The sequence below is a fragment of the Dipodomys spectabilis genome, unplaced genomic scaffold (genome assembly GCF_019054845.1).
Source record: "Dipodomys spectabilis isolate Male_0828 unplaced genomic scaffold, ASM1905484v1 ptg000095l, whole genome shotgun sequence".
Lineage (NCBI taxonomy): Eukaryota > Metazoa > Chordata > Mammalia > Rodentia > Heteromyidae > Dipodomys > Dipodomys spectabilis.
Genome location: NW_024870772.1, coordinates 18,569,855 through 18,596,799, shown reverse-complemented (window position 1 = coordinate 18,596,799; position 26,945 = coordinate 18,569,855). Strand labels below are relative to the sequence as shown.

At 40.8% G+C, this 26,945-nt stretch overlaps 1 protein-coding gene across 1 annotated transcript in view; it reads left to right on the top strand.

Annotated features, from left to right (window-relative positions):
- Positions 1-21,561: 21,561 nt before the first annotated feature.
- Vwa8 (von Willebrand factor A domain containing 8) overlaps positions 21,562-26,945 on the top strand; it is a 295,472-nt gene continuing 290,088 nt past the window's right edge. Inside the window, exon 1 of the mRNA XM_042685395.1 lies at positions 21,562-21,740. Within this exon, the coding sequence (XP_042541329.1) occupies positions 21,578-21,740 (163 nt within the window). The 5' untranslated portion in view covers positions 21,562-21,577. The remainder of the gene's footprint in view (positions 21,741-26,945) is intronic.

Genomic DNA, 26,945 nt, shown 5'->3' with positions numbered 1-26,945 from the left:
CAAAAATGGGAACAGAACTAGGCACCAATGGCTCAGAACTATAATCCTAGCTATTCAGAAGGCTAAGATCTGAGGGTTATGATAGGAAATTCAATGAGACTCATCTGCAATTAACTAGCAAAAATAAGTCAGAAATGGACCTGTGGCTCAAGTGGTAGAAAGCTAGCCTTGAGCACACAAGTTAAGAAACAGTGACAAGGCTCTTAGTTCAAGCCCCACTACTGGCATACACACACACACACACACACACACACACACACACTCACACACACACACACGCACACACACACACACACACGAAAAGGATTATGAATGGTCAAAAAGGAGGAGGGAACAGAAATGTGGAGTGTCCATGGACCAGAAAGGCTAGAGAATTTTCCCATTCTTAATTTCCCACTTTCATCTCAATGACCCTGCAAGCAATATCTCAGGCAGGAGGACATGGTTAAAATTGCAGCCTTCCGTTTTCTTAACTTTATTGTTTTGGCTATAATTCCCTCTGTCCTCTTTTTTTCTTCTTAGCTTAAATACCTTCTCTGTCCTTCCTTGAGCTGAACTTCCTACCATTTATTTTTGGTTGTAGTTTTGGTTTGGTTTGGTTTGATTGGTATTGCTGCCTGTCCTGGGGCTTGAACTCAGGGCCTCAGCATCGTCCTTGAGCATCTTTGCTCAAGGTTAATACTCTACTGCTAGAGCCACAGCACCACTTCTGGAGATAACTATCTCACAGGATTTCTTGCCTGGACTAGTTTCAAACAGGATTCTCAGATCCCGGCCTTTGAAGAAGCTAGGATTATAGGCACAAACCAACAGTATTGGGGCTATTATTTCTTGAGTAAGACCAAGACCACTTCTACCTTGAAATTTCTTTCAAATTTATCTCTATTTTCAACTATGGCCATTGCTTTGGGAACTCACCATTTCTCACCTGCAACCCAATGGTTTTCTTTTCTTTTTTTTTTTTGACATTTTTTGTTAACTGTGAAAATAGCGAACATAGGGGTTACAATTACATGGGCAAGGTAATGAATACGTTTCTTATCAAGCATTGTTGCCTCCTCCTTTGTTTCCCCTTCCCATCCCTTCCCATTCCTTCCCATCCCGCCCCCCACCAAGTTGTAAAGTTTGTTTTTCGACGTAACATCTTGTACATCTCATTGTTGCAAAGGGTCCACCTGTATCCCTATATAAACAATTTGTTTTTTCCCTTCCCCTCCACAAATTATACCAACATAAAATACAGTGAAAACAGGGGTTATACAGTAGGTGAGGGACATACAAAGCAATAAAGAAATCATCTTATAAATATGTTAGAAACAATCGCACGAAAGAAAAAATATTTGAGTCCTTATCTTGGGGTTCATTTCACCATCAACTTATCTGATCGTTTCTGCTTGTCTTAGACATATACTAGTAATTGCAAATAAGGGGAACCATGGGACCTATGTTTCTTTGGGCCTGGCTTACTTCACTTAATATAATTTTTTCCAAGTCTTTCCATTTCCTAACAAATGTGGCAATGTCATTCCTTCTGATGGAGGCATAGAATTCCATTGTGTATATATACTACATTTTCTTGATCCATTCATCTACTGAGGGACATCTGGGTTGGTTTCATATCTTAGCTATGGTAAATAATGCTGCAATAAATACAGTTGTGCTGATAGCTTTAGCATGGTCTTGTTTGTGATCATTCAGGTAAATGCCCAAAAGTGGGATTGCTGGGTCATAGGGGAGCTCTATGTGGAGTCTTTTGAGGAACCTCCATACTGCTTTTCAAAGTGGTTAAACAAGTTTACACTCCCATCAACAATGCAGTATGGGGCTAAAGACTTACAGAGAAACTTCCCTGAATAGGAAAGAAGGATGGCCAATAGACACATGCTCGCCTCCGTAGCCATAAAATAAATGCAAATCAAAACAACATTGAGATATCACCTCACCCCAGTTAGAATGGCTATAATCAAGAACTTTAATAATAGCCGATGCTGCAGGGGATGTGGACAGAAGGGAATCTTACTGCATTGGAGGTGGGAACCCAATGATTTTCATACTTCATTCTTCACCCTGAAAGACAAATTTTATTTCTTGATTCTGCCTACTGCTTTAGCCCTATCTCCTTGCCAGGGCTCTTTTCATTTTATCTGTTCAACTTCTCACAGGACCATGAATTTGGCTAGGACAGGCCTCCTTCAGTCCCTCTCTACTTCTTTTTTTTTTGGGTCTGGTCGTGGGGCCTGAACTCTGGGTCTGGGCATTGTTCCTCAGCTCTTCAGCTCAAGGCTCGCACTCTACCACTTGAGCTACAGTGCCACTTCCGGCTTTTTTTCATTTTGCTTATGTGGTGCTGAGGAATCGAACCCAGGGCCTCTGGCATGCAAGGCAAGCGCTCTACCACTGAGCCACCTTCCCAGCCCCCTCTCTACCTCTTATAGTTACTTCGTTCCATTTTTTTTTCTACCAGACTATGATCATTTTGAAGGCAGTCCCTGATCTTTTAACCTGTAATCAAGTGTGACAGAATTAAATCCAGTCCATAGTCAGTTTTGAGGCTAGTGGCAGGTAGAGAGAGGCCCTGGTAAAGCAAGGCAAGGAGTGGCTAGTGTGTACAGGGGTGAGGAAGAGCCACACATCTGAGGGACCAGTGCTGCTCTGGGAGCCAGTGCCTGCAAAGGGACCCTGGGAGAGGAGAGAAATTTTCCCCAGCTGGTTCAGAAGAGGATGCTTCACAGGGCAGCCCCACCAAATCACTAGCAAGGAACTGGGGCTAAATTAGGTACAAACAAGCCAGGAACTTCCTGCTGTCTTGTTTTAATAGATCACAACATAAACAAGAGCAAACACTAAAGCCAGAGTCAGGACTTTAATGTTTTAGTCTTAAAAGCTCCATTGAAAGCGAGTGCTAAATACACAATTTGTTTTTCTAAGAAAAGTTTTTGAAATTCAATTTTGGTGAAAGATGGTTACATTAAATACACATATATATTTAATAGGCACTATGTATAAAAATAGGTATCTTTATCAAACATATATTCTGAGAAGAAGCTTACTGCAAGGGATCACCAAAGAGAATAAATTAAGATTATCTTTTGTATTTGGGGGAATCTCCTTCAATCTAAAAACTATTTTCTCCCAATCAAATCTTGCACTTAAAAATAACATGTTTTGATACCAGCAATAAAATTCTTGGTAACATGAATGCTTGCCTCAGAGTTAGAGGTGGCTACATATTATGTTAGGTCACAGGAAAACATAAATTTACTAATTCTGGTCTAACTGTCCTTTTGTTTTCCTTCCCAAACCTGCTGACACATTGTAACAACAAAACCAAGCGAAACCTACATACATAAGTAATTTAATACAGATTTCAGAAAGAGAAACAGAAACTGTTCCATTATGTGCTTTTATACAATAAATATCAATAAATAACAGCAAAGGAAAAGAATCCCAACGTTTTGTTCTTTCTTCTGATGAATTGTAAAGAAGAAAGTAAGATAGATAAATGAGATAGACTTGAGAATAAAACAAGAGACAGATTCAGAGATGGCAGTTACAGAGAACTCATGCCACAAAGTGGAAAGACAATATCAAGAGTCCAGAAAGGTAGAAGGGGCTGTGGTGGCTGATGGGCAGTGAGGTATAAGCAAGGAAAAATGTCCAGAAGAAGAGTGAGGAACTAGGGCCACCAACCCAGAGGAGAAACAACCAGAGAAGAAGGGAGGGTAGAGAGAGGAGGGAGCCAGCACTGTTTTGAACAAACTGTTTTTCTTAATATACATTTTTATTATAAAGATACTGTACAGAGGGGTGCAGTTACACGAGCAAGGGAATGAGTCCATTTCCTATAGAGCATTGTTACGCTCTCCTTTGCTTTCCCCTCTCATCCCTTTCCTGTTTTTGTAGGATCTGTAGAACCAGCTAGAGTTGAAACCAGGTTCAGGTGTATAAAATATAAGATTCAAAATCAGGCATCTAGATATGGTAATCAAAGCTGTGAGAGTGAATGGAAGTAAAGTGTTCGTAGAATAAATGTCAAAGATTGACTTCGTTGAAATACATGAAGGACATTTATTTGTTTATTTAGCAAAAGCAATGAGGTGCTGCATTAGTTTTGCAGGACTTTGATTTGACATTTTGTGATCCATTGATCTACCTGCCTATTTTTTTCATTTTCCTTTGTTTCCCTTCTTCCTTCTTTCCTTCCTTCTTTCCTTCCTTTCTTTCTTCCTTCCTTCCTCCCTTCCATCCTGCTAATCTCTTCCATGACCCACTCGTGATTCAGCAATGTATTGTTCAGCCTCTATGTGTTACAGGATTTTCTTTGGTGGCTTTTGGTGTTGAGTTCTAATTTTATTCCCTTATGGTCTGAGAGAATGCAAGGTATAACTTCAATGTTTCTGAATTTGGTCAGGTCTACTTTGTGGCCTAAAATGTGGTCTATTTTAGAAAATGTTCCATGTGCTGCTGAGAAAAACGTGTATTCTGATGCTGCTGGGTGAAATATTCGGTAGATGTCTGTTAAATCTAGTTGATCTATGCAGTTGTTTAGATCTGTGGTTTCTCTGTTGAGTTTTTGCTGAGTTGATCTATCTAGTGGGGAAAGTGGTTTGTTAAAGTCCCCAACAATTAATGTCTTTGGATCTATGTGGGATTTCAGGGAAAGCAGTTTCTTGGATAAATTTGGGTGCTCTGTTGTTTGGTGAATAGATAGTTAGAATTGTAATATCCTCCTGAAGGAGAGATCCTTTAATTAGTATGTAGCGACCTTCTTTATCTCTTCTTACTAATTTTAATTTGAAGTCTATTTTATCTGATATTAGGATTACAACTCCCACCTGTTTATGGGGACCATTTGCTTGGTAGATTTTGTTCCAGCCTTTCACATTGAAAATGTGTTTGTTTTTATGGGCAAGATGTGACTCCTGAAGGCATCAGATAGAAGGATCTTGCTTTTTAATCCAACTAGACAGTCTATGTTGCTTAATTGGAGAGTTAAGTCTGTTAATGTTGATAGGTAGGACTGAGAGGTATTTGGGAGTTCCTGCCATTTTATTCACCTTCTTGGGGGCTGCAGCAACTGGGTTCTTCCTATGGTTCTTGGATTCTCAGTTTGGGTGCAGTTTCTTGGCCTTTATTGTGGTCTTGTTGTTTTTCTATGTATAGGACATCTTTAAGAATCTTTTGCAGGGCTGGTTTGGTGGAGATATATTATTTCAATTTTTCTTTGCTATGGAAGGATTTTATTTGACCTTCGGTTATGAAGGAGAGTTTAGCTGGGTACAATATTCTTGGTTGATAGTTGTTTGTCTTTAGGGCATGGCATACATCATTCCAGGCTCTTCTTGCTTTGATTGTCTCTGCTGAGAAATCTGAGGTGATTCTAGTTGGTTTTCCTTTATAGGTGATTGATCTTGTCTCCTTGACAGCTTTAAGGATCTTTTCCTTGGTCTGAATTGATCCTGTGTGGATTATAATGTGATGGTGGGATGTTCTATTCTGGTCTGGTCTATTTGGGGTTCTAAAAGCTTCTTGTATCTGAATAGGCCTATCTTTTTGCATGTTTGGGAAGTTCTCTGCTAGGATCCTGTTAAACAAATTTCCTAGACCATTAACTTCTGTCTCTAGGTGCTCCTCTACAACCATTATCCTCAGATTAGGCCTTCTGATGGTGTCTTCCAAGTGTTGAATAGATCTATCATATTTCTTGGATTTGTCTTGGATGGTTGTATGTTATTTCTCTATAATATCTAGGCTCTTTTCAATCCCCAAGATTTGATCTTCTGTATGTTCTAACCTACTATCAAGACTTTCTACTTTGTTTTTTTATTTCTTTTCCTTCTAGTTTGTCAGCTTTGATGGTTTCAAATTCTTTGTTGGAGGTTTGTTTTAGATGTTGTATGAACTTCTTTAATTAGTTTGGTATTCAGTGTTTATTCTCAAATCACCTAGTTGATTGGTTATGGTTTCCTTGGACTCCATTCCTTCTGTTGGTTTCCATTCAACATTCCCTTTGTGGTCTCCCTGACTTCTTTCAGCTCTCTGTTTATGGATTCCATGAATACCTTTAGTGATCTTTCTATATTCTCATCCTGCTATCTCAATTACTGTATTACTCTTTGATTAGCTTTTTCACGTACACGCAGTTCTTGTAGTTCTCTTTGAGTGTTCTCAGCCTGCTCACACCATTCCTGACTTTCTCTTTGACTAATCTCAGCCTGCTCACGCCATTCCTTTATTTCATTTTGAGTGTTCTCAAGCTGCTCGAACAATTCCTATATCAATCTTTGAGTAGCTTCCTCACGCTCATGATATTCCTGTATTAACCCTTGTTTTGCCTCCTCTCTCTCCCTATCATGCTCATACAAAGCCCTTTGCAGGTTTTCAATCTTTTCATTTACCATGTTTACCAGTAGTGTTTGTAGAACTATTTGGGAACTCTCCTCTGGATTATTCATTATCTGTTCTGTCCCGTGATTATCATGAGTGGGAGTTGAGATACCTGGACTTGCCATTTTTCTTGTGTTTTTCTGGGTTTCTCTGCCCATTTGGGATGAAAGTAACATCAGTTTTGTGCTAGCACACTATTTTAAGGCAAGCATCAGCCAAAGCCTGTAGTTGCACAGTCGAAAGTCTACAGATACAATCTAGTTCAACAGATACATCTATTCAACATCAAACAACTATGTATTAATGGGCTTCGAACTGCAAAGAACAATTTGGCAAACAGAAATTATTAGGTTTAGAGAGAGATGTGGGTAAAAATAGGCATAGAGGGACATGGAAAGGCAGAGGGAGAGTTAACTAAATCCTAATCTCAAAGCAGTAAATAGGTTGGATAGAATGATAGTAGAGAGAGAGAAAAAAAGAAGAAAGAGAAAGAAAAAAGACAAGAAAAAATAGAAAAACAAAAATTAAAAATTAAAAGTGCAACACTTAAAAATTATGCAAATTTGAAAACGTAATATTCAGAGAAGAACGTAGATAGAATAAGAGAAGGGGAGGGATAGAAAGGAGATGTGAAAAACTTAAAATAAAAATGCTTAAAATATTACATAGGTATAAACAGGTAGTACTGCTATTATGGAATTTAAGTCTGAGAGGTTTTAAATTGCGTAATAAATTTCTTGATTAAGTATGTACATAATGGGGGGCTAAGGTCTAATAATCAACTACGGGTATATCTGAGGATGAGCAGAACAGCAATTAAGTCATGCAAAGAAGAATGAAAGAGAAGAAAAAGTGAAAAGAATGAAAAGGAAAGAGAAAAAGGATCAAATGGTCAGTAGAGCTAAACAAAAAAATTTTTTTTAAGAAAAAAAAAGTACACACACATATACCCCTAAAATAAAAATTATAAGAGGAAGAAAAAGAAGTTAATAGAAAACAAAAAAAATTAAGTTAAAAATTAAAAATTTAAAAAAGTTTTAGAAAAAAATTGTTTTAATAAAAGGTACAAAAAAAAGAGTTCTTTGTTTTTTTGGGGGGGAGATGGGAAGATCCTGTATCTCCCTTGTATCCATAACCGGTCTCTTGTTGGAGTCTGGTCTGCTTGTGATATTTGATTTTCCTGTTCCTTGGATGGTTTCTTAAGTCAGTCTGAGCAGGCAGAAAAATGCTCTGCTTTACCCAGGGTTTTGTGATCCTCCTCCCAGGCTAGTTCAATGGGAGGGAGATCTGCTTTGAGTATCACAAAAGGGGGAGATGGCTGTTTCCTCTAGTTTGGAGATGCTGTGATGAGGCTAGGTTCTGGGTAGAGTTGAGGCCTTTCAGCAAACAGCAGCTTTTCCCTGAGGAGCTAGCTTCTGAGACACTCACAGAGCCCAGCCTGGAGCCATTCTCAGGATATCTGTTTACTGAGTTTCAATTGATTGTCAAGGCTGCTATAGGGAGGGGCAGCCTCTGGCTCTGTTTACCCAGTGAAGAAAGCCACTCGGGGGCTGGCAGCCCGAGCTGGGTGACTTTTCCCTGGGTGGAGCTGAGCCTGGAAGGTCAGGTTAGGTTCCTGTGACCTGCTAAATGACTCTTGTTTTCTTCCAAGGCCTGAGTTGGAGCTAGCTGCTTAGCCAGGCCTTTGTCAGCATCAAAGATGGAGATCTTCGGTAGTGGGGGGGGGGGAGGGGGAGTGGTGACCTTCCCTCCTCTGCTCCCTGAGAAGGAGTGAGGACGTCAGGCTTCTACTCATGCCGGAGTCTTGGTTCCTAGGTCATCTCTGGTCTGCAAACTGCAGGATGAAGATGTCTGCTCCCTGTCAGTTCTTTCTGCTGTTGAGTAGAATCCGCTCGCCTGCCCTGTCTAGCGCCTTTGTCCAGGACTCTCTGTGTTGTAGGTATGGTGGCTATGGCTGCCACCACCGCCGCCGCCGTTGCAGCTATGGCTGCTGGTAAATGCACAGATCTGTCTCTTTGCCTGAATTTTCCCTCTCTGGCCTAACTCTCTGTACTGTGAAGGCACAGTTGGTGTGATTCTCTGGCTTAGGACTGTTCATTGGAAAACTAAAACTGCTTTCTATGGGAGAGCTTGTTTAGCCTCCAGCTTCTCCTCCGCCATCTTCCCGGAACTCCCCCTCTCCTATACTTTTCTTTGCAGGCTGGCTTTGAACCTCAATCCTCAGATCTCAGTCTCCTAATTATCTAAGATTACAGACATGAGCCATTGGCACCTAACTAAATGCCCATTTCTGACTTGATTTCTACCTACACTTTGTTTCAATGGTAAAGTACCTCACAAAGATACACAAAAAATACACTAAATCATGTTTCTACCCTTTACATTAATTATGCAAAGATTTTGGTTGAAACTTACATGGTCAGTTCCTGTCTTCTTTGATGTAGAAAACTGGTTATTTTTGTAAGTTGATTGGGAAGTATATATTTTTAAATCTTTAACAAATGGCCGCAATTGCATTCCAACTTGTTCATCTGGAAAATTTTGAAACAGTTTTTCACCAAGACTTTTAGGCATGTAGATATGAAAGTTTTAGTAGGTATCATGTTTGTATTGATTAGACAATAAAATCACTTAAGGATGGGAATATCTTCAAGCTTCTGTTTTCAAAACATTCTCTCTATAACACGTTTATTTTGAAAAGTAACTTGTCAGTATCTTGCTCTTTGGATGACTTATTTAGATGTAATTGAACCAGTATTGTATGGCACTTGGTTGCCTGTAAGATGTGAGAAGAGACAGGTTATAAAGAATGCAGGTGTTTCTTTTTATTGTGACTAAATGTAAGATTTTCTAGCATGTCAGTTTTGCTACTTCATAATGGTCCTTTGGATGGACTGATTAGTATTATCTTCGATCAGTAGCTTCTTTGCAGAAAAAACTATTTGGCCGTGTGTGTGTGTGTGTGTGTGTGTGTGTGTGTGTGTGTGTGTGTGTGTGTGTGTGTGTTTACTGGTCCTCAGGCTTGAACTCAGGACCTAGGAGCTATTAGTGAGCTTTTTTGCTCAAGGCTAGCACTCTACCACTTTAGCCAGAGTTCCATTCCTGGCTTCTTGGTGGTTAATTGGAGATAAGAGTCTCATGGACTTTCCTTCCAAGCCTGCCTTCAAACCAAGATCTTCAAATCTCAGCCTCCTGAGTAACTAAGATTACAGGCAGGACTCACTGGCACCTGGCCCATCTGGCCATTTTTAAGGATTAATTTATTTATAACTAGATACTATAATCCACAAATCTATGGAAATAGCAGTATGTAATGTTCTGAAAGCAAGTGAATGAGTGAGATCATGCAAGTCAATCACAAAGGCCATTACATAATTCATTCTCTTTCCCTGGAGACATCTTGTGTGGCTGGTGTGACACAGATGGAGAGGGGGCAATGATGTCATTCTATAGCTAAGTATTAGCAAAACTTTTCAAATAGTTTCCCAATGTTATATTAAAAATATAAATAGAAAGTTCCACTTCACCCCAGTTAGAATGGCCATTATCAAGAAAACTAACAATAACAGATGTTTGTGAGGATATGGACAAAAGAGAACACCACCACTTGTTGGTAAGAATGTAAAATTGTTCAACAACTCTGGAAGGCAATATGGAAGTTCTTCAAAAGACTACACATAGTAATCATTTAATCACAATCAAAAAAAAAAAAAGAACCTCGGGGAAGGGAGGGAGGAAGGGGATGGTAGGGGGAAAACAATGGAGGGGATAACAATGTTCAAGAGGAAGTGTACTCATAACCTCACTCATGTAACTGTAACCCTCTGTATAGTAGCTTTACAATAAAAAAAAAAAGACTACACATAGAGCTTCCCTAGGACCCAGCAATTCCACTTCTGAGCATTTGACTTCAAACAAGGCCACACTAAAGCTACCAGTACAACCATGTTCATTGCAGAATTGTTTACCATTGCTAAGATATGGAATCAACACAGATTCCTCTCAGTGGACAAATGGGCAAAGAAAATGTGCATATACACAATGGAATTCTATGCTTCTATTAGAAAGAACAATATTGCCCCATTCATAAGGAAATGGAAAGACTTGGACAAATTATTTTAAGTGAAGATAGCCAGACCCAAAGAAACAAAGGGTTCAGGGCTAGGAAGGTGGCTCAATGGTAGAATGCTTGCCTTGCGTGCATGAGGCCCTGGGTTCGATTCCTCAGTACCACATAAGCAGAAAAAGTCAGAAGTGGCACTGTGGCTCAAGTGGTAGAGCACTAACCTTGAGCTGAAGAGTTGAGGGACAGCGCCCATGCCCAGAGTTCAGGCCCTAGGACCAACAACAACAACAAAATAAACATATAGACAAATAACTAAAACAAATTTTTTTTAGATTTTTCTTTAATTTTTCTATTGTTATTATAAAGATGATGTTCAGAGAGAATACAGTTACTTGTCAGGTAATGAGTACATTTCTTTTTGGAAACAGTGTCACCCATTCCCTCCTACCATTGTTAGATTTCAAACTCTGACCTTCATTAAAGGTAGCTACTAGAGCTGGGAATGGTGCATACATGTGCCTAATAAACAAAAATTTTAAAAAATAAACATAGGGTTCATGGTTTCCCTCATTTGTTATAACGAGAATGTGCCTATAAATCTACATGTAAACACACTGGATGGCAGAATACAAAAACTTATACTTGGACATGATAAACTATACAGGACTCTAAATATTCACACAGTGAGACCAAAGAAGGATATTCTTTTTTTTTTTTTTTTTTTTTTTTGTCGGTCATGGGGCTTGAACTCTGGGCTTGGGCACTGTCCCTGCACTCTTCAGCTCAAGGTGAGCACTCTACCACTTGAGCCACAGAGCCACTTCCTTTTTGCATTTTTTAGTAGTTTCAATCATTTTGGTTAGGACTGGAAAATTCTTGCATCTCAAATAGAAGAGAGAAGTTTATATATCCTGAAATGAATAAGAGAAGACTTTTGGGCTATCTGAAAGTTGTAAATGGGGAAAATATTAGACAATAATTAAAGTCATTTTGAACAAGGTATAGTGTATCAGGAATCTTCAAATCCTATCACAGGTTGGTTATTCATCTCATTTTCTTTTTTCTTTTTTTTAAATAAGTTTTTTATTGTGAAAATACTGTACAGAGGGGTTACAATCACAAGAGCAAGGTAATGAGTACATTTCTTATCAAGCATTGCTGCCCAAAAGAGGATATTCTTAAGAGGATCACAAGGGCTCAATAGCTATGTGCAAATGACCATATAAAATGATGTTTATCAAAATGAACTCCAAGAAATAGAAATAAGAGGTTTTTTTCTTTGTTGCTATTTTTTGTTTTCTTTTCCTTTTGTGTTGTTTGCAAGCTTATCTGTCTTTGGGAGGGTTAGTGGGGGGATATAGAAATGGTGGGCAAAGGATGAACAAATGTAACAGGGATACTCATTAAACACTATTAAAAATGAACTATACAACGGTGGGAAAGGAGGGTTGGAAGGGAAAAACTGGGAGAAAAGGAGGGAAGAGGTGACACTTTCAAAAGGAAATGTATTCAGCACCTGACTGTAACCCCTCTGTACATCACCTTTACAATAAAAATTTTAAAAAACAAGAACTTGTGTTGTGGCTCAAGTGATAGAGCACTAGCTTTGAGCACAGAAAGGCCTAGGGACAGTGCTCAGGCCCTGAATTTAAGCCCCAGAACCAGCAAAAATAAATAAATAAATGCATAAATAAATAGCATTTCTGTAATTTTCCTCTTATACCCATCCAAGACCCTAAGGATATTTATGCTTAGTTTAGAAATTAGTAATTCAGAACAGTACTTCTCAAATTTTACATTGCCTAAGAAAATCTCTTTGAGATTATATACGTATGTAAGTATCTAGCCAGGTTTGCTAAGGAGTAAGTTACATAAGTTAAAATTTTCCTATTTAAGTATCTAGTTCCATGAGTCACAGCAATGGTGTGTAACCACCAACACAATCAACATATGCAACATTTCCACTGTCTTTCCAAATTACAGCATGACCCTTGGTAGCCTAGCCCTGCCCACCTGCAGTCCCTGGCAACCAATAGTGTCATTTCTAAATTGAGATGAGATTCACACAACAGAAGACAGATAATTTTAACCATTTTAAAGTGTATGTTCAGTAGATTTTAGTATACCAATGTATTATGCAATCATGTTCAAAAGAAAACCTAGACACATCAAACAGTTGGAATCTATTTATTTTACAAATTTGTTGAACATGTAGAGTGTCAAGTCCCAGAAAATGTGGGATGGGATGCAAAATTCTGCATCTTTAACAAGTGCTCACTCAGTTGTGACGCAGGTTGTCTCTAAATGATGTTTTGAGAAATTCTCTTATAAAGACAAAGCTATTTCAATATAGCACAGTGCAGTCTGATTTTAGAAGACCACTGCATGTAGCAATTGGTTTTTTTCCTTAGAACTATAAAGAAAATAAAAAGGTAGACCTTCCTTAGACCTCATTGACTTCTTCCAACAAACAGGTTTCACTAACATTGACAACTTGTACCTTCCTTTTCTTAACCTGCTGTCCAGTCAGGACTCTAGTTCCTTGGAAAGAACTAGCATCATTTTTGAGCACCAACAAGGGATGCAAGAAGCTCCTGGCCCCTCTCCTATAATCTCAGTCTCTTGGATACTCCTACTGTGGCACAACTTGTTCTGCCCACACTCAGAATGGAGGGCTAGAATATAAAGGTCCAAGCAATCATGTTGTCTTACAAGTACTCTTAGATTGGAATCCTGGAGATAGACTCAGAGATTGAGAAGTACTTGTAAAAGATTCTTGGGAGGATATTTGCAGGAAGTATACCTATAAGGAAGCAGATTAAGCAGAGAGAGAGACCATGAGCTCAGTTAATCTTAGAGACAAATCTGGAGGGAAGAGGACCTTTTAGTATTGCCTCATATTCATGTAGACTGTCTTGAACTTTTAAATCTAGCAGTCTCTAGTCATTGGCTCTCAGATGCTCATCAGTTAGTTCCCTGTAGTAAATAGCATGGTCCTATAAAGAACAGCATTGTGAGTCATTCGTGGCCAACATTACTACCACCTCAGGTGGTGAGGGGAATTAAGTCCTGAAAATGACGCTCTACGACTATCAGTTGCACTACAAAAAGGATTCCAGGAGAATGACATCTTTAAAGGGTTAAAAAAAAAGGATTAAACTAGAATTCTATATTCACTGGAAATGTCTTTCAGAAAGGAAAGAAGATATTAACATTATTTCAGATATTCCCAATTGAGAGGTTCATTGCCATCAGACTCCACTACAAGAGATGATGAGTGCAGCTGGAGGAAAATACAGACAGATGGAAACCCAGAGCTGGAAGATGGGATGCAACACATAGCAAACATGTAAGTAAATATCAATGAAGATTTTCATTTTTCTTAACTTCTCCTTCCTTCTTTCCTTTTCCCTTCCCTTTCCTCCCTCTCTCTCTCCTCCTTCCTTCCTTCCTTCCTTCTTTCCCTCATTTCCTCCCTTTCTTGCTTTCTTTCCTGCTTGCTTGCTTTTTATTTTCTTTCTTTCTTTCCATCTTTCTTTCTGTGCTGGTTCTTCTGGGGCTTAAAGTCACAGCCTGGACACTATCTCTAAGCTTTTATGCTCACAGTTAGCACTCTACCACTCAACACAGCTCCACTTCTGGATTTTTAAAAAAAAATAATGTTTATTTATTTAATGAATAAATATTTTTTGTGGGGCTTGAACTCTGGGCCTGGGCTCTGTCCCTGGGCTCTTCAGCTCAAGGCAAGCACTCTACCACTTGAGCCACAGGGCCACTTCTGGTTTCTGGTGGTTAGTTGGAGATGAGTCTCATAGACTTTCCTTGCCTGGGATGGCTTTGAACTGCTATCCTCAGATCTCAGCCTCCTGAGTAGCTAGGATTACAGGCATGAGCCACCGGTACCATCCACTTCTGGATTTTTGGTGCTTAACTGGAGATAAGTCTCATGGGTTTTCCTGCCCTTGCTGGCTTTGAATTTCCATCCTCAGTTCTTAGCTTCCTGAGAGGAGCTTTAATTTTTGTTGAAACCTGTCTCACTATGTAGCTCAAGCTGCCCTTGAACTCATAATTTTCCTACCTCAGTCTCTTGAGGGCTGGAATTGCCAGTATGTGCCACCACACCCAGCTACTTTCTTCAACTCTAAGCAGGGGATGTATACTGGATTGGTGTAGCTATCTTGGTACTACAACTCCCCTTTGAGGCTATATTTCTTCCTCTCCTTTTTGTTGTGTGGTTCTAGGTTATGGCTGGCTGGAAATTCAAACTTGCATTTCAGCAATATAACAGAAACCAATTCTTTTCTTTTTTTCTTTTCTTTTTTTTTTTTTTTTTAAACCAGTCCTGGGGCTTGAACGCTGGGCCTGAGCACTGTCCCTGAACTTCTTTTTTGCTCAAGGCTAGCATTCTACCATTTGAGCCACAGTGCCACTTCTGGCTTTTTCTGTAATTTAGAGATAAGAGTCTTAGGGGCTTTCCAGCCTGGGTTGGCTTTGAAAGACAGTCCTCAGATCTCAGCCTCCTGACTTGCTAGGATTACAGGTGGGAGCCACCAGTGCCCTGCTCAGAAACTATTCCCGTCAACAGGCTATGGACAGACAATCTGAGACAAGCTGGAGAAGGAATGAGGAGGTTTCACATTTTCCTCATCTCTCTGTTCCATGCCCAGCTTATCTTCTCAAGTGCTGGTGTTCCTGACCAATAGTGACTTTGAACCCAGCACTCAAGTACTCAACCATGGGTCCATGCCCATAGAGCATTAAAATGACTCTGGAAAATGTTACACACAACTGCCATGTCTTTTAATATGAGGTACTATTTTTAGTTTTCATCTTAACTCACTTCTACTTTTGGCATTTGATGACCCTGTTTTCCTTCAAATGATCTATTCTATTCTTGGTTTTGTTGACTCTAGGATGTCCTGTTTTCAGCCTCTCATTTCACTGCCTGACCTGATAGCATATGTTCATGGTTCTGTCTTAGGTTCGCTGACCCTCTCCCAGCTGCTAACACTCAATAATCTCCTCTATGAATTCACCAAATAGAAATTGGGACTCTATAAACTAGAGGACTAGAAATTTAAGACACTGACCTTGTCACCCTTAAGTTGTCTAAAGGGGAGACAAAATAGATTATAGAATAAGAGATGGAGAAGATTGGGTCATCGTGGGGCTTTGCTCATTGATAAGGAATTTTCAACTCTAGGACAAAGGAAAATCAAAGATGTATAAAGTAAGTCATGATCAAATTTGCCTTTTAAAAAGATCATACTGGAAATGATGTGGAGAAGAGACTGGAGTTAACAGGCTTGGAGAAAGGATGTCACAAGGTAGTTCCTGCAATAAACCAAGTATTTATGATTAAAGTCTTCACAGAACAGTAACAGAGAGATTGAGAAGATAAAAGGGATAGAGTAGTTTTGAAAGAAGTACTTTTGATGAAATTTGTCTATTTGGCTGTAAGAAGTAGGAAAGCGCTGGACACCAGTGGCTCACACTTATAATCCTAACCACTCAGGAGTTTGAGATCTGGGGGTCACAGTTTGAAGCCAGCCCAGGCACTAAAGTCTGTGAGACTCTTATCTCCAATAAACTGCTCTGAAAAAGCCAGAGGTGGCACTATGGCTTAAGTGGTAGAGAGCTAGCCTTGAGCACAAGAAACTCAGGGATAGCACCCAGGCCCTGAGTTTAATTACCAAGACAGGCAAAAAAAAGAAAAAGAAAAAAGATAGAAAGAAAGAAGTAGGAAAAGGTTGAAGGGGAGTGCAAGCTTTCTAAGTTGAACAGATTAAAACAGGGTTACTACTACTGACTACTGACAGGGATGGAAATAAGGGAGAAGAAACAAGTCTTGAAGGAGAAAGGATGAGTTCAGTTTTGAGTTTAAGTTACTTCAAGTTAGCCTTTAAGTTTAGGATCATTTCATTTAGGCACTATTAACATTTTGAGCCCGATTCTTTTTTTGTGGGTCATGGGGCTTAAACTCATGGTCTGGGCATGTCCCTGAGCTCTTTTTGCTCAAGACTAGCACTCTACCACTCTGAGCCACAAATCTACTTTCAGGTTTCTATTGGTTAATTGGAGATAAGAGTCCTACAGACTGCCCAGATTGGCTTTGAACTGTGATCTTCAGATCTCAGCTTCCTGAGTAGCTAAGATTACAGGCGTGAGCCACCAGCACCTGGCTGGATTAATTCTTTGTTGTGTGGGTTTGTTCTGTTCCTTGCTGGACGTTCAGTAAACCACTATCAGGAGCACCAAATCCTCAGTTATGAATATAAAAAATGGCTCCAGACCTTACCAGATACTCCCTGGGTGACAAAGCTGCTTTCTGTGGAGAAGAGAGATTGCTCCACAGTCAACTGTTATGCATATGCAAATGATATGAATATTTGCACCTCAGCCCACACCTCTGGAGCTCTAGACTCAGGGAATAAACAACCAGATAGGCTACACAGGATAACAACCAATTCAGTCCAGGGAGATTATTTCCATTTCATATGTACATATTCTTTTCAGCATTTCCTACAAGATGCCAGAGCTTTAAAGGCATAAGGGGCACGCACTTGTGGAATTCTTTTCTATACAGAGAAGATAAAGGAATACAAAGGAAAATGAAAGAAAGATTAAATATGATTTTATTTTTGCTTGGGAGCTTTTAGTTTTTCCTTGGAAAACGATTCTTCAAGAGGTACATATTTTAGAACTTGGGGAAATGTATGACTTCAGAAACAGACTGTCTAATTTTCAGACATGGATAAGGTAATAGTTTGCCCTAAATTAATGGATTTAAGTGTATTCTGGAACATTCATTACTTTTGTGTAGAAATAGAGCTACTTTTTCTGCCTTCATTTTATTTTCCCCAATGTGATGTTGCTGATTATGAAGATGCTGATGAAGACCATGATATGTTTATGGTAGATATATTTTGAAACACAAAAAGGATTACAAAATTTATGAGCCAAGGCTAGACCCAGTAGCACATGCTTGTAACCCCAGCTATTTGGGAGGCAGAGATCAGGAGGATTATGGTTTGAGCCCAGCCTGGGTAAAAACATAATGAGACTCCATCTCCACAAACAAACCAAGCCTGTGATAGTACATATCTGTAATTCCAGCTATATAGGAAGCAAATGTGAGGATTGAAGACCAAGGCTGATTGGGCAAAGTATGTAAGAATCTATATCAAAAAAATAAAGCAAAACAAAAGGACAAGCAAACAAGCGTTGGGAACATGGTTCAAGGGAAATGCCTTGAGTTCAATCTCTAGTACAGGAAAAAAAAAAAAAAAAAAGTGAACTAGCTGGGCCAGTGGCTCACGCCTATAATCCTAGCTACTCAGGATGCTGAGATCTGAGGACCACAGTTCAAAACCAGCACAGGCAGGAAAGTCCATGAGACTCTTAACTCTAAAAAACCACTAGAAAACTGGAAGAGGCACTGTGTCTCAAGCGGTAGAGTGCTCACCTTGAGCTGAAGAGTGCAGGGACAGAGCCCAAGCCCAGAGTTCAAGCCTCACGACTGATCAAAAAAAAAAAAAAAGTGAACTGACCATAGTGGGACACGCCTGTAATCCCAGGAGGATAGAGACAGGAGGATCGTGAATTCAAGAACAGCATAGGCAAAGACTGTTCCTCAAAAGCGAGACTCTGTCTCAAAAACAAAATACAGGATAGGTGCATGGAGTCTAAAGTACCTATCTACCAAGTTAAAGGCCCTACGTTCAAACTCTAGTACTGTAAAAAAGTAAAATCACCAAAACAAATGAAGGGTTCGGGGTGTAAGTCAAATGGCAGAGTATGATAATGAGGTTTTGGGTTCAATATCAGTATTGCCAAAACAAAAGGAAACAAAAACAATATAATGGATAGTTGTCAATTTATTACTTATATGAACTTTTTCTGTTTTTGTATCCTTACACATTAAAATTATGATCATGTTAGATGTGTAATTTTTTGTTTGTTTCTTTGCTTTTTGGTGTTGGTACTAGAGCTTGAAATCAGGGCCTCACGCTGTGGCTAGTTTAATTCTCATCCCCTTTCCTGGCTCAAGGCTGGTGTCTACCATTTGAACCATGGCTCCACTTCTGGCTTCCTGGTAGTTAATTGGAGATTAAGGCACTCAAGGGTTTTCCTACCAGGGAAAAATCAAACCAAGATCCACAGATCTCAGCCTCTTGAGGTTAGGATTATAGGTATGAGCCACTGGCATCCAGTTAACTTGTGTTTTTAATGGAAAGTAAGTCCTGGAACTAAGGAGAAAAATTACAAGCACTCCACATTCTGAAGAGTTCCACTGACACCCTGGTGGGCCTGTATACCTCACCAGGTACAGCATCTCATTTCTATATAAGGAAAATGCCTGGGGAAGTGAGGTAAGAAAGGAAACCCCTGTGAGCCTAGTGGGGAGAGAAGAGACAATTCTCTCCTGTGTTCTTCAAGGCAAGTACAGGGAAAAGGTTCCTTGGGAGCCCCTGGATTGGGCTCCTGATTTACTGGGATAGACATTGCAGCTAAACAACCTTGATCCTAGTGACTCTGATGAGAAGAATTCAAGCAAGACAGGCACATAGTGAAAGTGATAGGGAAGTTTATTAGGAAAGAAATATACTTCCCATATCATCTCTACATAGTGAGAATGACAGTAATTTTTACCCCAGGCAAAAGCACAAGACCTTGTCTGAAAAACAAACTGAGGGCAAACATACTGGGAGTGTGGCTCAAGTATTAGAGCACTTGAGAGTATTCCCAGTACCATAAAAAAATAGTATTGATGGATATGGTTGAGTTTCTGTCTTGGTTTCTTCTTTTATTGGCCATAATGTGGTGTGAACTCAGAGGCTTACCCTTGCTAGGCAAGTTCTCTACCACTTGATCCATGCACTCAGTCCTTCTTAATTTTTTCATATAGGGTTTAGAGCTTTTGTCCTCAATGTTTAGAACACTTTGCTGAATTTCCTTAGATCCTATTTCCATTCTTGCCAGTGTTTATTGAGTTCTAATGAAATTAAATGAAGATGCTTTGATTGATTAAGGCGTTTGACCCTGTTAGCCTCAGTTTTTTCATCTGTAAAATAGTGGAGAATAGTATTTCAATCTGTCCCCAGAACCAGGATCCATTCAAATCCAAGGAGGTTGCCAGAAGGTATAACCTCAATTTGAAGAACTGAAATGGTGGCAGGGGTTCTGTGCTCATGACACCAGTGACAATTGCATTTGGGACATTGCCAAAAAAGCTTAAGGATGAATCTGGTTAATAAGTGTAAGAGAAGTCTCATTTAGCAAGGAAGAGAAGCAGGAAACAATACATGGAACACAAAAGCAGGAGGCTGGAGATGTGAGTACATGAGAAATTGCCCAAGTCCCTTGTGTAAGGCATATTTATAAGGCTCGAGTCAGTGTAGGAATCTATAGGTCCTGATGTCTGTGGCCTTTGCATCCTCCACTTGGCATGCTTCTCATTTGCTGTGATAACCCTGCCTTAAGAGAATCTTCTGTTCTTGGAATTGACAAGTTTGGGATTCCTAGAGACCAAATCTCCCTACAAACACAGAGGATAGGTGTTTTGAGATATTTGTTGTTTAGGGCAGAAAAGTCAGTTCTTTTTAGGATATGTTTGAATAGGGCAGTTTCTTTTCCATTAACATGGTCTCCCTGTAGTCCAAGGATGAGTTTTACCAGATGTTTTCCTTGAGGTATTTACCCAGAATGGGCTTATCCAGACAAATCACTAGTGCATGGTTAGAAGCTAGCCTAATGCAGAGTGAGGATTTCAAGTTACCTACTATTGCAGTGTTTATTCTTAGCTTCTAGCTCTTGGTTCCCATGCTCTAAAGTCCCTAATCTAGCCTGTCTCAAATCAAAGCATTATTGTGTGAAATAAGACTATTCATTAAAGTGCTTAGCACAATCCCTGGCACAGAGTATATGCTCGAAATGGGGAAAGCATTTTATAACCATACACCCTACATTTATGTTATTTCCCCTAGCAATGAGATACACAGGAACACGTTATAGATCACATAAATGTTTATTACCTTTATTTTCAGCGTCTTCCAAGTAGGTCAGAAGTGTGATTCAGCCTTTATTTTATTCCTCAAACCCAAGTCCTCCACCAACTGTACACAAAGGCTTCCTTTCTGGCCCAGCTCTTTTTTTTAGTATCTGTCACAGGGCTGTGCACTGGGAAGGCAGGTGTTCAACACATATTGGAAGATAGTGATGACTCTCGTAAGACCTTTAGCTGAAAACGAGGTCTGCATCGTTTAGTTGATTTTATTTGGAGCGTCATCGAAATACTTTGCCTTGACCAAGTCACTCTTGACCTTGTTTGGGGGCGGGGGTGGGGAAGGGGAGGCAGTATAATTAAAGTAGGCTTGGTTGTGTTCCTGTAGGAGGGCAGCTTTTGGAACGTGTGACAAAGAGGCGGCTTCAGCCAGCGCCCTACTTTTCTCTACTAACAGAAAGACATAAAATTATGTTTACATAACTCTTGTATTGCAGCATGGTTGAACTATGCTTCATTGTGGATCCGTTCTGACATTTCTGAGTTTAAAACGAATACACCATTAAAGCAGTAATTTATTATTATTATTATTATTTCTGCTTGGAGTTTAGCAAATGATACTAACACCTGAGAAACGAAGGGAAAGGCGAAAGCTTCCCCACGGTAAGGCTGTCGCGGATGGATGTAGGTGAGAGTTCCCAGCCTCCCGAGCACATTTTCTCGAGTTGAGAAAAGGAGTGGAAGTGCCCCATAATACACCTGACGGTTGAACAGGAAGGGAAGGCGGTGCATGTGAAGATCACACCTGCGGCTGCCGTCACCCAGCCTTCCCAGGCTCCGGGAGAAGTCGGGAGCCCCGCCGCCCCGCCCTCGGCCCCGCCCCGCCGGATGCCACGCCCCCGGGGGGCCGGACCGGACCTGACCGGACCTGGCGGACCAAGTGAGGCGAGCCTGTCGCGCCGGGGGGGAAGGAATTTCCGGCGGACTCTCCGAGGTGCCCGCTGCTTCCGGTCCCCTGACTCGGCACGCCGCTGTCCCGGGACGCTGCCCGACCCGGACCCCTTCCCACCAACCCCCGTCCGCGCCTACCATTCGCCACCTCCGGCCGCGCCCGCGACCCCATGCAGTCCCGTCTCCTGCTGCTCGGAGCGCCGGGCGGCCCAGGTGGCGCGGCCTCGCGGCGCGTGCGGCTGCTGCTGCGGCAGGTGTTGCGGGGCCGGCCGGGCGGCGAGGGGCAGCGGCCGGAGGTCAGACTGCGGCACGCCGGGGCGGGGGCCGACTCAGGTAACGCGGGCGCCCCGCGGCGCTCCCCGCCGCGCTCCGCGCCCCTCTCCCCCCCAGCCTTTTGCCGCTGCCCCCCTTCGCTGTGCTCAGCCCCCAGGAGTCCCGTTGATCGCGATTCCCTCCCTGCTCGTTGCGGCTGACGGCTGTCTCCTGGGAGCAAAGCGCTTGTCCGCTCTGGACCTCAATCCTGTAACCCGAGGGGTCCGGATTAAAGGTCTTGCTGAGCTGCAGTCGTGCTTTCCGCTTCTCCCACTGGTGCTTTTTAACATTCCCCCTCCCCCCCCCCCCCCGGATTCTGCCTGGACTGCAGCACCTGCAGAGGTCAAGGCAGCAAGCAGCCCTGGGGTGGGGGTGGGGATTCTGGAACGCCGAACTTGACGGCAGTCTCGAAAGCCTGGAGGCTGGTCCGCTGTCAAGTTCTAGCCAGGGCTTGTAAAAGCGCAGAAATGTATACATTCTCACCCAAGGACACGCTTGTGTTTAAAGTGTACCCACGAATCTTTCCAAGTTTAACCGAAGTCTCTGAACGTTTGACATGTTCTCAGTGCTGGAAGTCATGGAGTCATTTAGTTAAAACCTTGTACTGTCCAATTGAGGTGACTGAGCCTTAGAGAGGAAAAAAAGAATGGCTTAATGGAGATCACACTAGTGCCTATATTAGAATCACACTTCGGTGCCTAAGCTAGCTCCGTTTTGTTTTCGTCTGTACATGAGCTAGCTTTAGGTTGTATGTTGGTGTTTGAGTTTTTCGTGATGGTTAAGGGAAGGGATGTTGTTTGGGATGTCAGCGATTCCAGACAACTTTTGGTCAATATCCTTGTTGCTTTAACTGAGAAATTGTTTCTTTGCACCTCTTACCCTTATCTCCCCACTCAATAGTTTTTCTTCTCAAGGAATGCGTAGTTTTACTTCGCATGCATGCATGCATCCATCCATCCATTGAACAACTTCACACACAGAATTTCAAATTTTGTTTTTCCTCCACTATGCCTCCTAGACTACTGCTTGTCCTGTGGTAAGGGAGAACATCCTGGTGGCAGGAGCAAGGCTGTTCACCTTATGGTAGCTGGGAAGCAGAGACAGGAAGGAGCCAGAAGACGAGATGTATAAACTATTCAAAGAAAGATCCCAGTGACTTACTCTATCCAACTATGCCTCACCTGGACTCTACCATCTCCCAGTAATAATGCTATCAAGTTGTGATTCCCTGAGTGGATTTGTCCATTAATTAAGTCCTCATGATCTATTCACTGCTGGGAACCAATCCATCCACACAGATGGCTTTTAAAGGGCAAAAATATTCAATCCATATGCATTCTCCCCTCCCTTAACACATTCTTTGTGGTTTTGTTTATTTATTGGTAGTTGGCACCTAGCTACCAATCTGTATTAATACTTTTTTTTAACTTTAAAAATGTTATTGTCAGCGGCTCACACCTGTAATACTAGCTACTCCAGAGGCCGAGATGTGAGGATCCCAGTTCACAAACTAGCTACGCAGGAAAGTCCATGAGACTTTATCTCATATTAACCACCAAAAAGTCAGAAGTAGAGCTGAGGCTGAAATGGTAGAGCACTAGCCTTGAGCAACAAAGCTTAGGGATAGTGTCCACGGCTATGAGTTTAAGCCTTAGGACTAGCATGCATGTCACACACACACACACACACACACACACACACACACACACACTAGATTGATTATAAAACCATTGGAAACATGGTGTGAATTTTAAAAAGTCTATTGTATAGGCAGTGGCATATAGTTGTAAATGTCCTCAAACTTTATGTAATGTTTAACAAATGAAAGCACAAACTTTGTTCTTAATGTGAGTCAGGGCCATCTTATAAGTAGTGTAATATACTTTAGAACACAAGAAGTATATTAACCAGACTTGTCTTGCTACCGCAAAGACTCATAATGTTGAAGGTTTGCAGCTGTAAACTAACCAGCTGTTTGGACACAAGAGCAGTTCTGAACCAGGTAAATGAAAGGTGAGCTCTTAGCTACCTCAGCATGTAAAACCTTCAAGGTTGGAATGACCCATTTGGAACCAGAGATCATATACAGACAAAGGTAAAATCATAGAAAGGAGTAGGCTGTGGCTGCTACCACCATTGTTATTAAATAGATTCACTGCTTTTTCTTCATGACTTCCACATATGGAGTGTATGCTGGAATGATGTTCTCTTTGAGAGGCATGGTGTGACCACACTCACTGTCTCCTCTGCTTGTATTTGACATTACTTCCTAGAAGTTAGGGGGAAGCAACAAACTACAAAAATAACATATTTCTTATTTATCCTGGACTGTGTATCTTATTTATCTGTATGTTCCTTTGGTGCCTGTCAACACTTTGTACCTAATAAACATCCAGTGGCTTTCTAGGTGAAAGTTCATGGCAGGAACTAAGTGCAAGAGGCTGCAACTGCTTTGTTGGTTCTCAAAATAGAACCTTTATTAAGCTTGATAAGAAATAAGAGAGGTCATTTAGGTTAAAAAAAGAAAAAGAACCCAAACCATGATATGATGTGTTCTCCCTTACCATTATTATTATTAAATGGGTTCATTGGTTTTACTTTATCATTAGGGAGATATATCAGAAGTACATAGCACATGAACTAAGGTGGAATTAATGATACCTTGGTTTTTTTTTTCTTCTGAAGTAAAAAGTACCACTAAACCATTAGTTCTTAGTGCAAGGCAATTCCCCACCCCTCCCAGGGGACATTTGGCACTATGTGGGGATAAACTAGGAAAGAGGAGTGCTACTGCCATCTGGTAGTTGATGCTGCTAATCTCTACAATGCACATGATGACACCACCAAGAACTACCTTGCCCAGAGTATCAGTTAATCAGTAGTGCCATTGCTTAGAGCCCTGAACAAAATCAACTTCCTTGTCAAAGCTACTGTTAAAATGAAAACTTGAGACAAACTCAGTTGAACAAAGAATGATTGGAAGGCTGTACAGCTCTGAACAAGAAGAGGCTGCAAGAAATTCAGTCAGTAGTATAAGAAAGCAGCACTTAACTGATGGACAGGAAACACAAATGGCATACAGAAACAGCTTGATTGTTCTTAAGCCAATGTTTATTTGAACTGTGTTCTGATCAGTTGGCAACCTGTTCCCTGACTGAAGTTGTACTTCTGTGACTGGCTGAGACCCACTGGTTACACAAGTCTGCTGTTAGGTATTCAGTTCATTATGTAGGACAGAGTACAGAGGTATCTTCAGGCCAAATTTACTTTAGTCAGCTGCAAATTATTGCATAGTAAAGTATATTTCATAGAGCTGAATGTCTCTAGAGTACATTCATTACTGGATGAATATGCATACATTAACAATTCATTAACTGAATCCAGTCTCCAATTGGAAGAGATTAAGAATACTAAAAAGCACATTTTTTAGAAGAGTTTTAACAGAAGTAATTAAAATATATAATGGAATATATAATCTATATATTTTTCAGATTGGTGAAGATCTTGAAATACCTAGAGAGAGTATCCAAATTTCTCATGAGTTAGCAGACAAAATATCAGTTATATCATTTATTTATTTATTTTAGGTGTTACTACTTTGAACTCAAGTCTTTCCCTTATTAGCCAGGTTTGCTTTGGTTATTTTTGGATAAATGCTCACAGTTGTGCTCATGTGGGGTCTGGACTACAGACTTTTTAGTTACTCTTTGCTTATTAGCTGGGATGACATTAGCAGACATATCATCATAACACCCAACTTTTTATTGGTGGAGGTAGGGATCTTAATGTTTTTTGCCCAGGCTGCCTTTGAACCAGGATTCTCCTGATCTCCACCACCTAAATAGCTCTAGGTGAGGCTAGGATAGTAGCCTAAGTGAGCCACTGTGTGGAGGTCCTCTGGATCAGTCTCTTGGTTCAACACTGTTTGGAGAAAACAGACCTGGGGATTCCCTCTTTCCAACACTAACTGCCTTCCAGACTTTTATCAGGTTACAATCTATAAGTCTGTTTTCTCATCTATCCCCTGCTTCTAGGACCAACCAACACTTTTTTTTGTGTGTGGTTAGTTCTATATGGCAGACTAACTTGACATCTCAGATTTGTCAGAATTATGCTGTCAACTGCCTGGTCAGTTTTACTCTGCAGGCCTTTTACACTTCCCTGTCTCTGGGCTACTATATTAATAGCAATGATTTGGCTCTGGAGGGCCTGGGCTACTTCTTCATTGTTACTATATTTCACAGGGAAGGAAGGAGGAAGGAAGATAAACAAGAAAGAAAAAGGAAGGAAAAAGAAGTCTTATTCTGCCATCATTGACAATAATCCTGGAGAGAGATATATTAGTCAAACTTCAGGCATGTGACCATCTTGAAGTTTAGGGCTTGAAAGTGGAGTGTTGTGGCTGTGTTTGTATAGGGCCTTGACCCATAGAGATTTTAGTGCTCTACCACTTGAGCTACAGATTCACTTGTGGCTTTTTGGTGGTTAGCTGGAGATAAGATCTTAGGAATTTTTCTGACCAGGCTGGTGCCAAATCTTAATCCTCATATCTCAGCCTCCTGAGTAACTAGAATTACAGGCATGAGTGGTAGTGGTACTGAGGATTCAAACCCAGGGCTTCATGCATGCTAGGCAAGCATTCTACCAGTGAGCCATCTTCCCAGCCCAGGAGTTTTGATGTATCTGCCAATCAAGCCTTTCCAGACTTTTTTAAAAAACTATTTTTTATTGTAAAGATATTGTGCAGAGGGGTTACAGTTACATGAGTAAGGTAATGAGTACATTTCCTATTGAGCATTATTACCCCCTCCTTTGTTTTCCCCCCACCTCCCCTTCCCTCCCCACTCCTTCCCCCCACCCCCAAGTTGTAAAGTTTGTTTTCAACATAGTTTCTTATACATCTTATTGTTACAGTGGGTCAGCCTGTATCCTTATTTCAGCATTTTGTTATTTCCCTTCCCATCCCCAAATTACAAAAATGTATATACAAGATGCAGGACACCGGAATCAAATACAGTGAAAATACCATGGGGGAAGAATATACAAAGGAAACAAAAAAATTGCATAGTACATTATAACTACATTAAAAACAACAGCAAGAAAGATACAACCTCTTGTGTCCCTATCTTGTTCATTTCGCTTAGCATCATCTTATATGGTCATAGCTTTTGACCTTTTCTGCTTGTCCTAGGCGTATACTAGTTATTGCAAATAAGGGAAACCATG